Below are 13,735 nucleotides of genomic sequence, written 5' to 3' on the forward strand. Positions count from 1 at the left end.
GTGGAGCTAAGGAAATAGACAACGTTTCGGGCCGAAACCCGTAAGGGTTTCGGCCCGAAACGTTGCCTATTTCCAGAAGGATTTCGGCCCGAAAAGTTGCCTATTTCCTTAGCTCCATAGATGCTGCTGCACCATAACTCAGCGGGTCAGGCAGCATTTGTGGAGAACATGGATAGGTGACGTTTCACAGAGTGCTGGAGTTAACTCAGCGGGTCAGGCAGCATCTGTGGAGAGAAGGAATAGGTGACGTTTCGGGTTGAGACCCTTCTGGAAACTCAGCGGGTGAGGCAGCATCTGTGGAGCGAAGGAATAGGTGACGTTTTGGGTCGAGACCCTTACGGGTCTCGACCCGAAGCGTCACCTATTCCTTCGCTCCACAGATGCTGCCTCACCCGCTGAGTTTCTCCAGCATTCCATGCAGGCTCGCACTGGTAGACTAAAAAATAGTTTCTACCATTGTGCAATAAACAAGCTTAACTCCAGCAGTGAACACTGGGAAGCAAGAAGTAACTTTGAGGAATACCGCTAAATTCTTTTAATCTCTTTTAAAAATGTATTTATATTCTACTATTAACTGTACATATCTCTGGAATCTCTTGAACTCTCTGCCACAGAGGGTAGTCGAGGCCACAGTTCATTGGCTATATTTAAGAGGGAGTTAGATGTGGCCCTTGTGGCTAAAGGGATCAGGGGGTATGGAGAGAAGGCAGGTACGGGACACTGAGTTGGATGATCAGCCATGATCATATTGAATGGCGGTGCAGGCTCGAAGGGCTGAATGGCCTACTCCTGTACCTAATTTCTATGTTTCTATATGTGCATTGGTGTCGTGTTGTATTTCTTTTAACGGAGGAGAAGCAAATGGAATTTCGTTGCTCAGTTTTGTGCAATGACAATAAACGTATTCTATTCTATTCTATTCTTGTCCACCGTGGATATTTCCAGCATCTGCAGTTCTTTCATAAACATGGCCGTGATTGTAGATGTGCTTCTGTGCGTGGCCAACACGTGAATAGTCACCTGAGGTGGGCACCATTTTGGAAGCGGATGGGGAGAGCAATAAGCCAACTGTGGAGCGTTGCGCGCTGGTATTGGCCATTGGGGGAGAGACGTGGGTGGGCTGCAGCTTGTCTTTCAGCCAGATCTCCTTGCAGCTCTGATTCCATAAACGTATATCTTTGCCTTTGCCTCTTGCTGATTACACATTTGAGTCACGTAACAACGAATAATTACTCTGGGGACTTGTTAAAGGATTCAGCTCTTTAATTTGCAAATTACATTTTGGATTCAAAATGTGAAGTTACGGCATATAGCAACCTCACAGCCAGTTCACACGAGAGGTTTAGCTTGTCCAAAGGGCCTGTCGCATTTGGCCATTTTTTTCGGCGACTTCCGGCATCATTGACTGAAGTATCAGGTCACCGAAAAATTCACGGCGTGACTCAGCGTGATGACATATCGACGTGCGGCGTTTTTTCAAGTGTCGCAACATTTTTTTTCGTCGCCGCTGGATTTTGAAATGTTCAAAATCTTTTGGCGACCCTGATATGAAGGCAGCAGTCGCCGAAACAAACAGGCCCTTTGGATTTATTGTTGTCAAAACAACTCTCACCGACTTTAACCGATGCAACGGAGACCGCCATTTATTAGACGCCTCACAGCACGGTTTGGGGAACTGCTCCATCCAAGATCTGCAAGAAATTGCAGAGAATTGTGGACGCAGCCCAGACCATCGCACAAACCAACCTCCCTTCCACTGACTCCATCTACACCTCACGCTGCCTCGGCAAGGCCAGCAGCATCATCAAGGACCAGTCTCACCCCCGGCCACTCCCTCTTCTCCCCTCTCCCATCGGGCAAGAGGTACAGAAGTGTGAAAACGAACGCACACCTCCAGATTCAGGGACAGTTTCTTCCCAGCTGTTATCAGGCAACTGAACCATCCCACCACAACCAGAGAGCGGTCCTGAACTACTATCTACCTCATTGGTGACCCTCGGACTATCCTTGATCGGACTTTACAGGATTTTATCCAATACTAAACTTTATTTACGTTATTCCATTTATCATGTATCTGTACACTGTGGACGGCTCGATTGTAATCATGTGTTGTCTTTCCGCTGACTGGTTGGCACGCAACAAAAGCTTTTGACTGTACCTCGGTACACGTGACAATAAACTAAACACAACCTCAAATAAATAAATACAATCAGCACAAACTCCAGTACAATGGGTGGAGCAAAGGGGAAGATACAGAGTGCAGAATATAGCTCTCAGCATTGTAGCGCAGCAGTTCCACAGACAAAGTCCAATGTCCGCAATGGGGTCGAGGTGAATCGGACAGTACCCTAGCTTATGGAAGGACCGTTCAGAAACCTGATTACAGAGGGGAAGAAGGTAGACAAAATTGCTGGAGAAACTCAGCCGGTGCAGCAGCATCTATGGAGCGAAGGAAATAGGCAACATTTAAGGAAATAGGTAACGTTTCGGCCCGAAACGTTGCCTATTTCCTTCGCTCCATAGATGCTGCTGCACCCGCTGAGTTTCTCCAGCAATTTTGTGTACCTTCGATCTTCCAGCATCTGCAGTTCCTTCTTGAACAGAGGGGAAGAAGCTGTTCCCGAGTCTGGTGGTGCGCGCTGTCAAGCTCCTGTAACTTCTGCCGGACGGGAGCGGGGAGAAGAGGGAATGACCGGGGTGGGACAGGGACAAGTCCTTTGATGATGTCGGCTGCTTTTCAAAAGCTGTGTGAAGTGTAGATGGAGTCGATGGTGGGGAGTGTGGTGTGTGTGTGTGACGGACTGGGCTACATCTACAATGGTGGGGAGTGTGGTGTGTGTGGGACTGGGCTACATCTACAATGGTGGGGAGTGTGGTGTGTGTGACGGACTGGGCTACATCTACAATGGTGGGGAGTGTGGTGTGTGTGATGGACTGGGCTACATCTACAATGGTGGGGAGTGTGGTCTGTGTGATGGACTGGGCTACATCTACAACTCTGCGATTCCTTGCGCTCTTGGGCAGAGCTGTTCCCAAACCCAGCTGTGCTGCCACCCGACATTCTCCGGTACATCTGTAGACGTTTGTACGAGTCGCTGGAGACGTGTTGGATTCCCTCAGTCTGCTCAGGAAGTCGAGGAGGTGGTGCCCTTGTGGCTGTTGCATCAACGTGGTTGGTCCACGACAGGTCGTTGCCGATATTTACACCAAGGAACTTGAAGCTCGCGACCATTTCCAATTGACCGTTGACGCTGACTGGGGCACATAGTCCAGCACGGTTCCTAAAGTCCATGACTAGCTCCTGCACCTTGTTGCCAATGAGGAAGATTGTTGCTAGATGCAGGAAGATTGTTCCCGATGTTAGGGAAGTCCAGGACAAGGGGTCACAGCTTAAGGATAAAGGGGAAATCCTTTAAAACCGAGATGAGAAGAACTTTTTTTCACGCAGAGAGTGGTGAATCTGTGGAACTCTCTGCCACAGAGGGTAGTTGAGGCCAGTTCATTGGCTACATTTAAGAGGGAGTTAGATGTGGCCCTTGTGGCTAAGGGGATCAGGGGGTATGGAGAGAAGGCAGGTACAGGATACTGAGTTGGATGATCAGCCATGATCATATTGAATGGCGGTGCAGGCTCGAAGGGCCGAATGGCCTACTCCTGCACCTAATTTCTATGTTTCTATGTTTCTATGAGGGCTGGGATATTGTCCTGACACCATGTCACTACCCCCTCTCTCTCTCCTTCCTCTACTCCGGCTGGTCATTGCTGATGGTCCAGTCCACCACAGTCTGGCCATCTGGTCATTGTAGATGGAGTTGGATCACTCAGATTCAGATTCAGATTCAATTTTAATTGTCATTGTCAGTGTACAGTACAGAGACAACGAAATGCATTTAGCATCTCCCTGGAAGAGCGACATAGCAACTGATTTGAATAAATAATAATAAGTGTCCTATTTGGAGGTTTAGTCGTGACAATGAACAGGTCTAGGGACAATTTGTAATTTTTACCAAACCAATCAAACTACAGGAAGGAACTGCAGATGCCGGTTTAAACCGAAGATAGACACAAAATGCTGGAGTAACTCAGCGGGTGAGGCAGCATCTCTGGAGAGAAGGAATGGTCTCGAAGGGTCTCGACCCGAAACGTCGCCTATTCCTTCACTCCATAGATGCTGCCTCACCCGCTGAGTTTCCAGAAGGGTCTCATTCCTTGAAGGGGGAATAGATTTAATCTGAATCTGAGGGATAAATGTTTCACACAAACGGGTGGTGGGTGGGATGGCCTGCATGAGTTGGGCCGAAGGGCCTGTTTTTGTGCTGTTTGACTGTGAATGTGATTAACACTTGTGAATGAAATTGTCAGTGGCATCAAAGTCAAACAGGAGCCAATCCTGGATCATTATTTTGTTACTAAGCACACTTTTATTCTGGCATTTAAATTATATGAGCGGGTGCATTGAAATTGGCAGGAAACACAGGCGTTGGTGAGGCCGCATTTAGAGCATTGTGTTCAGTTCTGGGCACCGTGTTATCGGAAAGATGTCGTCAAGCTGGGAAAGGGTTCAGAGAAGATTTACGAGGATGTTGTCAGGACTAGAGGGTGTGAGCTACAGGGAGAGGTTGAGTAGGCTGGGACTCTCTTCCATGGAGCGCAGGAGGATGAGGGGTGATCTTATAGAGGTGTACAAAATCATGAGAGGAATAGATCGGGTAGATGCACAGAGTCTCTTGCCCAGAGTAGGGGAATCGAGGACCAGAGGACACAGGTTCAAGGTGAAGGGGAAAAGATTTAATAGGAATCTGAGGGGTAATTTTTCCACACAGTGGGTATATGGAACGAGCTACCGGAGGAGATAGTTGAGGCAGAGACTATCTAACATTTAAGAAACAGTTAGACAGGTACATGGATAGGACAGGTTTAGAGGGATATGGACCAAACGCAGGCAGGTGGGACTAGTGTAGCTGGGACATATTGGCCGGTGTGGGCAAGTTGGGCCAAATGTTTCCACACCAATAATGTAACTGTTTCTCTTCATCTTAGAGTCATAGAATGATGCTGTGTGGAAACATGTGCAACATGGCCCCACTGACTAACATGTCCCAGCTACACTAGTCCCACCTGCCTGCGTTTGGTCCATATCCCTCTGGTCCATAACCTGTCCTATCCATGTACCTATCCAACTGTTTCTTAAACATTGGGATAGTCCCAGCCTCAACTATCTCCACCGGCAGCTCGTTCCATACACACACCGCCCTTTGTGTGAAAAAGCTACCTCTCAGGTTCCTATTAAATCTTTCCCCCTTCACCGTAAACCTATGTCCTCTGGTTAAGAAAGAACTGCAGATGCTGTTAAAATCGAAGGTAGGCACAAAATGCTGGAGTAACTGAAGAAGGGTCTCGACACGAAACGTGGCCAATTCCTTCTCTCCGTAGATGCTGCCTCACCCGCTGAGTTACTCCAGCATTTTGTGTCTACCTATGTCCTCTGGTCCTTGGTTCTTCTACTTGGGGCGAGAGAGTCTCTGATCTATTCCTCAACTGAAGAGCGGAGGTCTATGATGAAGAGTTAGCTCTATGTCCTGCCCTGCATCTGCCCTCCAACTCCCTCCAGCAAACACACAAGGCGTGGACAAATCAACTTGTGACCACATCTACTCAACCGATAAATAGAACAGTGTTTGCTGTGACATTTCTGGGCAGAGACGGCAGCTGAGTCACCGGAATGTTCCGTCACCATTTCCATTTCATGGTTTCAAACGCAATTTCATTATTTTTAAAATATTGTCACTGCCAGATGTACAATTGATAAGACACAGAGTGCTGGAGTAACTCAGCGGGTCAGGCAGCATCTGTGGAGAACATGGATAGGTGACGTTTCACAGAGTGCTGGAGTAACTCAGTGGGTCAGGCAGTATCTGTGGAGAATTAAGAATGGGAGATACTTCAGATTGAAACCTTGAAGAAGGTCCCAAGCCGAAACATCTCCCGTCCTTGTTCTCCAGGGATGCTGCCTGACCCGCTGAGTTACTCCAGAACTTTGTGATGTATCTTTGGTATAAACCAGCATCTGCAGTTCCTTCCTACACTACACATAGAGCAGTCCAAGGATGATGCTACCCACGTAGAGGCCATTCCCTGTGTTCCCTGCCTTCCCTTTTATAGCAGTATGAGGAGTTGTTTCTCATACAAAGGGTGGTGGGTGTATGGAACCAGCTGCCAGAGGAGGTAGTTGAGGCTGGGACTATCCCAACAGTTAGACAGGTACATGGATAGGACAGGTTTGGAGGGATATGGACCAAACGCAGGCAGGTGGGACTAGTGTAGCTGGGGCGTGTTGGTCGGTGTGTGCAAGTTGGGCCGCAGGGCCTGTTTCTGTGCTGTATCACTCTCGGGGGAGGTTGGCTAGGCTGGGACACTTTTCTTTGGAGCCCAGGAGGTCGAGGGGTGGACTAATCAGAGGACTGTGGAGTCCAAGTCAGTGGATATTTCATTGGCTATATTTAAGAGGGAGTTAGATGTGGGCCCTTGTGGCTAAAGGGGATCAGGGGGTATGGAGAGAAGGCAGGTACGGGATACTGAGTTGGATGATCAGCCATGATCATATTGAATGGCGAATGGTGCAGGCTCGAAGGGCCGAATGGCCTCTACTCCTGCACCTATTGTCTATGTTTCCATAAACTTGTGACATTATTGGGGTGTGTGTCCCATGGATGAATAATTCCTCTGGGGTTGTGTCTGTAACTACACTGGGGTCACTGACCTCATCCCTCCCTCACCCCCCCCCACCCTCACCCCCCCCTCACCCCCCCCCTCACCCCCCCTCACCCTACCCCCCCCCACCTGCCTTTTTATTGCATTACTCAACGGCACGATGTGAGGGTTCTGTATTTTCCACGTTGTATCCTGTGGCAGGCCAGCAGTTTAGGGATGACAGACACACGAGAGTCATTTGCTGCCCGGCTCAGTGTTCGTACACAATGGGGGTGGGAAGGGAGAGTGCGCTGCAAGGTTTGGCTTGGATCGGGCGGGAGGGACTGCCCTTGGATCGGGCGACATGTCCATCTCCGCACCGTTTAAACTTCTTCCATTGCCTACTCGAAGTCACATCAACATCCTGAGCTGAACCTGCCCTTCTTATGTTGAGCAGCAGAGAGATGATCGCTGTAACGTCCTTGTAAACAGCCCAGAGTTACGTAGAAACATAGACAATAGGTGGAGGAGTAGAGGCCATTCGGCCCTTCGAGCCTGCACCGCCATTCAATATGATCATGGCTGATCATCCACAATCTGTACCTCGTTCCTGCTTTTTCCCCGTATCCCTTGATTCCGTTAGCCCTAGCTAAGAGCTATATCTAACTCTCTCTTGAAAACATATTTTTAAAATATAATTTTTCTGACACTTGCCCACTCGAGCAAACAGTGCCTACGAGAAGAGACAGGCACAGAGTGCCGGAGTAACTCAGCGGGTCAGGCAGCATCTGTGGAGAACATGGATAGGTGACGTTTCGGGTCGAGACCCTTCGACAGACTGGGAGAGGGAATCGGGAGATACAGACGGTACATAGAACTAGTGCGAAATGATTTTGAGACGATCGCCATGTTTGCGCTTGGACTCGCCGATATATAGGACATGTCTGCGAGCTGCCCTTTGTATATTGAAGCTAATATTCTTGCACATTATACAAAAGCTTGTGTATAGACAATAGGCGCAGGAGTAGGCCATTCGGCCCTTCGAGCCAGCACCGCCATTCAATGTGATCATGGCTGATCATCCACAGTCAGTTCCTGCCTTCTCCCCATAGAAACAGGGGCGGCACAGTGGTGGACCCCTGAGGGTCTCGACCCGAAACGTCGCCCATTCCTTCTCTCCAGAGATGCTGCCTCACCCGCTGAGTTACTCCCTTATTTTGTGTCTACCTTCGATTTAAACCAGCATCTGCAGTTCTTTCTTACACAGGTCACCGGGAGAATGTGCAAACTCCGTACAGACAGCGCCCGTAGTCAGGATGGAACCCGGGCCTGTGGCGCTGTGAGGCAGCAACTGTACCGCTGCGCCACCGTGCCGCCCTGTGTCAGAATATTGTTTAAATGTTAACGTTGTCGTTGTCTGTTCGTCCGCAGCCATGAGCCGCAGAGTGGTACGCCAGAGTAAGTTCCGCCACGTGTTTGGGCAGGCGATGAAGGCCGACCAGTGTTACGAGGACATCCGCGTGTCCAAGGTGACGTGGGACAGCTCATTCTGTGCCGTCAACCCCAAGTTTGTGGCCATCATCGTGGAGTCGGGGGGAGGTGGAGCCTTCCTTGTTCTGCAAGTCGCTAAGGTAAGTCTTGCCTAATGCCTGCACCCAAGGGTGGCACGGTGACGCAGCGGGTAGAGCTGCTGCCGCCCGGCACTAGAGACCCTGGCTGGGTGGGTGGCCACATTAGAGTCGCTGCTTTACAGCGCTTGCAGCGCCGGAGTCCCGGGTTCGATCCCGACTACGGGCGCTGTCTGTACGGAGTTTGTACGTTCTCCCCGTGACCTGCGTGGGTTTTCTCTGAGATCTTAATTTTAATGTCAATGTAAGAGTCAAGAGTCAAGAGTCAAGAGTCAAGAGTCAATTTAATTGTCAAAGTAAATTGACCCTAGTGTGTGTAGGATAGTGTAAAGGGCCTGTCCCACTTGGCGATTTTTTCGGCGACTGCCGGCATCACATCAGTGTCACCAAAAGATTTTGAACATTTCACAGTTCAGCGGCGACAAAAAAACGTTGTGAAACTTGAAAAAACGCCGCGCGTCAATACGTCATCACGCCACATCACGCCACATCACGCTACATCACGCCACATCACACCGCGTATTTTTCAGTGCCCTGATACAGGCGGCATCTCTGGGGAAATGGAATAGCTGACATTTTGGGTCGAGACCCTTCTTCAAACTGAGAGTCGGGGGAAGGGGAAATGAGAGATACAGACGGAGATGTAGAGAGATAAAGAACAATGAATGAAAGATATGAAAAAAGAACAATGATGAAGGCACCAGGCCGCTGTTAGCCGTGCGCTAGGTGATAACTAGTTACAGACAATGAGACGACTGAAGCTAGTACGACTTAGGTGGGGGAGAGACTAAGAGAGAGAGAGAGAGGGGATGCAAGGATTACTTGAAGTTAGAGAAGTCAATATTCATATCGCTGGGGTGTGAGAAGGAACGGCAGGTGCTGCTTCAAATCGAAGGTAGACTCCAAAAGCTGGAGTAACTCAGCGTGACGGGCAGCATCTCTAGGGAGAAGGAATGGGTGGCGTTTGGTTGTAAACTGCCCGTGTCTTTACTGGTGCAATCTCAGTCTAACGACGGCAGAATATGCGGCCTGCAAATAGCAGTGGGGTGGGTGAAGGTCCCTGCGAGCTGGTATGTGGGACGTGTCGGTTGCATCATCCCTGTCGCTGTCAGTCACGGTAGCAGAGCTGCATGCCTGCCCTGCCCGCCCGCGGGACTCTGTGCTAATTAGGCAGACACAAAACTGCTGGCAGGAATCGCAGCCATTTCTGCGTCTATATATACTATTAACTATTGTTTAAGAAAGAACTGTAGATGCTGGTAAAATGGAAGGTAGACACAAAACGCCGGAGAAACTCAGCGGGTGAGGCAGCATCTATGGAGAGAAGGAAATAGGTGACGTTTCGGGTCTGGATCTGCAGGGGACTGGAAGGATACGCATCACATGCAGGCAGATGAGATTAGTTTAGCAGCACCAGATACAGCACGGACATTATGGGCCGAAGGGCCTGTTGTGGTGCTGTACTGTTTTACATTCTATGATCAGACTCAAAGCAAACATAGTACACCAGTTTCAGTTTAGTTTATTGTCACGTGTACAGTGAAAAGCTTTTGTTGCGTGCTAACCAGTCAGCGGAAAGACAACACATGATTACAATCGAGCCGTCCACAGTGTACAGATACATGATAAGGGAATAGCGTTTAGTGCAAAGTAAAGCCAGCAAAGTCCGATCAAGGATAGTACGAGGGTCACCAATGAGGTAGTTGGTAGTTCAGGACTGATCTCTGGTTGTGGTAGGATGGTTCAGTTGCCTGATAACAGCCGGGAAGAAACTGTCCCTGAATCTGGAGGTGTGCGTTCATTTTCACACTTCTGTACCTCTTGCCCGATGGGAGAGGGGAAGAAGAGGGAGTGACCGGGGTGAGACTGGTCCTTGATGATGCTGCTGGCCTTGCCGAGGCAGCGTGAGGTGTAGATGGAGTCAATGGAAGGGAGGTTGGTTTGTGCGATGGTCTGGGCTGCGTCCACAACTCGCTGCCATTTCTTGCGGGTCTTGGATGGAGCAGTTCCCCAAACCGTGCTGTGATGCGTCTGATGAAATGCTTTCCATGGCGTAGCTGTAGAAGCTGGTGAGAGGTGCAGGGGACATGCTGAACTCCCTCACCCTTCATATGTAGTAGAGGCGTCGGTGTGCTTTCTCTGTCGTTGTGTCGATGTGTGTGGTCCTTGGGTATTGACTCCAAGGAATCTGACGTTTTCACCCATCTCTGCATCAATGCAGACTGGGGTATGTGGACCACTTCACTTCCTGAAGCCCATCACCGTCTCCTTAGTCTTGCTGACATTGAGGGAAAGGTTTGAGAAAGAACTGCAGGTGCTGGAAAAATCGAAGGTGGACAAAAAAGCTGGAGAAACTCAGCGGTTGAGACAGTATCAATGGAGCGAAGGAATAGGCGACGTTTCGGGTCGAGACCCGTAAGGGTCTCGACCCGAAACGTCACCTATTCCTTCGCTCCATAGATGCTGCCTCACCCGCTGAGTTTCCAGAAGGGTCTCGACCCGAAACGTCGCCTATTCCTTCGCTCCATAGATGCTGCCTCACCCGCTGAGTTTCCAGAAGGGTCTCGACCCGAAACGTCACCTATTCCTTCGCTCCATAGATGCTGCCTCACCCACTGAGTTTCCAGAAGGGTCTCGACCCGAAACGTCACCTATTCCTTCGCTCCATAGATGCTGCCTCACCCACTGAGTTTCCAGAAGGGTCTCGACCCGAAACGTCACCTATTCCTTCGCTCCATAGATGCTGCCTCACCCGCTGAGTTTCCAGAAGGGTCTCGACCCGAAACGTCACCTATTCCTTCGCTCCATAGATGCTGCCTCACCCGGTCTCAACACCAGACTATGAGATTCTCGATCTCCTCCCTGTTCTCTGTCTCATCATTATTTGATATCTGGCCCGCAATCACATGTCCATCTACTGTGGGAATTTACGGAATCCTATGATTGGGATTAAATGGCTGTAAATTAATGAATGGCTCAACATATTTTAATTTTCCAAAATAAATATTAGTGTGATTTTTTTTTTTTATTTATTTTTTTTAAAGCACAAAATATGCCTTCAAGGTGCCGAGTAGGTCAGGCAGCATCTGTGGAGGGAATGGACAGTTCCGGCTAGGGACCCTGTGCCAGTCTAAATTGGAGAAAGTTGGAGAAGATTAGTCTGAAGAAGGGTCCTGAACCAAAATGTCACCTGGCAACTTCCTTCCACAGATGCTGCCTGACCCGCTGAGTTCCTCCGCACTCTGTTCCCGCACTCAATAGGGAATAGTGAATAAGGCTTGGATAGAGTGGATGTGGAGAGGATGTTTCCACTAGTGGGAGAGTCTAGGACTAGAGGTCACAACCTCAGGCATTCCTTTAGGATGGAGATAAGGAGGAATTTCTTTAGTCAGAGGGTGGTGAATCTGTGGAATTCTTTGCCACAGACGGCTGTGGAGGCCGATGGATATTTTTAAGGCAGAGATAGATAGATTCTTGATTAGTACTCCAATCTTTGCACGCCCACAACCCTGGCCTTCCCACTCCTCACTTTAATATAACAGTTCATTTATCTAGTGTTGCTTCATGACTCTTGGCTGATCAAGTTCCCTCCTGGGATAAATATAGTTCTATCGTATCGTATTGTGTCAGGGGTTATGGGGAGAAGGCAGGAGAATGGGGTTAGGAGGGAGAGATAGATCAGCCATGATTGAATGGTGGAGTAGACCTGATGGGCTGAATGGCCTCTTTCTGCCTCTGGAGCTTGTGAATGTATTTTGCTGAAGATTCCAGCACCTGCATTGCCTCCTCTCTGCATGGAGCCCTCTTGCCTCTCACTGTTCACACACACGTCTCGGGACCACGGGTTCATTTCTCTTTTCTTGGCAATCAACAGTTGAATATTTCACCACAAATTCCGAACATTTCGGGCCGAAATCCTTCTGGAAATAGGCAACGTTTGCCAAACTCCGGCAGCTTCTATCTGCAAAGTCAACGTGTTCAAGGTGGATATAAATAATCTGTTACGATGGATATTGGCAAAGAAATGCTTCTATATTTAGAATTCAGAGGCACAGCACGGAAACAGGCCCTTCGGCCCACTCGCCCCATGCTGACCATCGATCACCCGTTCACACGAGTTCTATGTACACACTGCGGACAATTCGTGTACCGAGGTCCAGTGAGAAGCTTCTGTTGAATGCTAACCAGTCAGAGGAAAGACAATACACGATTACAATTGGGACATTCACAGTGTACAGGTCACGGGGAGGACGTACAAACTCCGCACAGACAGCACCCGTAGTCAGGATCGAACCCGGGTCTCTGGCACTGTGAGGCAGCAACTCTACCCGCTGCGCCACCGTGCCGCCCATCGTGAAGATTATAGTTGCTGAGGTTATTGTGAGAGTGAGGCCACAAGCAAACTGGAGCAACATGCCACGCCTCGCACACGCCTCGCACACGTCTCGCACACGCCTCGCACACGCCTCGCACACGCCTCACAATGCCGCGCACACGCCTCGCACACGCCTCGCACACGCCTCGCACACGCCTTGCACTTGCCTCGCACACGCCTCGCACACGCCTCGCACACGCCTCGCACACGTCGCACACGCCGCACACGCCTCGCAATGCCTCACACGCCTCGCACGCACACGTCTCGCACACGCCTCACGCACACGCCTCTCGCACGCCTCGCACACGCCTCACACACCTCGCACCTTGCACACGCCTCGCACACGCCTCACACACCTGCACATGCCTCACACCTCGCGCACACGCCTCGCACACGCCTTGCACTTGCCTCACACACGCCTCACACACCTCGCACATGGCTTGAACAAGCCTCGCACACGCCTCGCACACGCCTAGCACATGCCTCGGACACGCCTCATCCTCGCCCAACAACAACAAGGCCAGCTACGTTGCTGCCTCACCGCGCCAGAGACCCGGGTTCCATCCTGACTACGGGTGCTGTCCCAACAACAACAAAGCCACGGAGTTGCTGCACAGCGCCAGAGACCCGTTCTCCTGACTACGGGCTGTGTCCTACGGAGTTTGGGTTCTCCCCGTGACCTGCGTGGGTTTTCTCCGGGTGCTCCGGTTTCCTCCCACACTCCAAAGACGTGCGGGTTTGTAGGTTAATTGGCTTTGGTTTAAGTGTAAATTGTCCCCAGTGTGTGTGGGATAGTGTGAGTGTGCGGGGATCGCTGGTCGGCACGGACCCGTTGGGCCGAAGGGCCTGTTTCCGCGCTGTATCTCTAAACTAAACTAAAAATAACTAAACAGAGGTCACGGCCTCCGAGAGGAGTGGAGGGGACGCAGGAGACACGGAGATGCACGTGTGTCGGATAAGTAGGGGAGTGAAATAGAAAGCCAGAGGGAGGGGTGTAGGTGGGATAGGACGGGGGGGGGGGGGATAGACGGAGGAATGGGCA

The 13,735-nt window shown here is 50.2% G+C and overlaps 1 protein-coding gene across 1 annotated transcript in view; it reads left to right on the top strand.

The window, feature by feature from the left end:
• The window catches only part of LOC129710876 (coronin-6-like), an 80,573-nt gene that overhangs the window by 16,225 nt on the left and 50,613 nt on the right, over positions 1-13,735 (top strand). Inside the window, 1 exon segment of the mRNA XM_055658166.1 lies at positions 8,122-8,321. Within this exon segment, the coding sequence (XP_055514141.1) occupies positions 8,124-8,321 (198 nt within the window). The 5' untranslated portion in view covers positions 8,122-8,123.

The sequence above is a fragment of the Leucoraja erinacea genome, chromosome 28 (assembly GCF_028641065.1).
Source record: "Leucoraja erinacea ecotype New England chromosome 28, Leri_hhj_1, whole genome shotgun sequence".
Classification (NCBI taxonomy): domain Eukaryota; kingdom Metazoa; phylum Chordata; class Chondrichthyes; order Rajiformes; family Rajidae; genus Leucoraja; species Leucoraja erinaceus.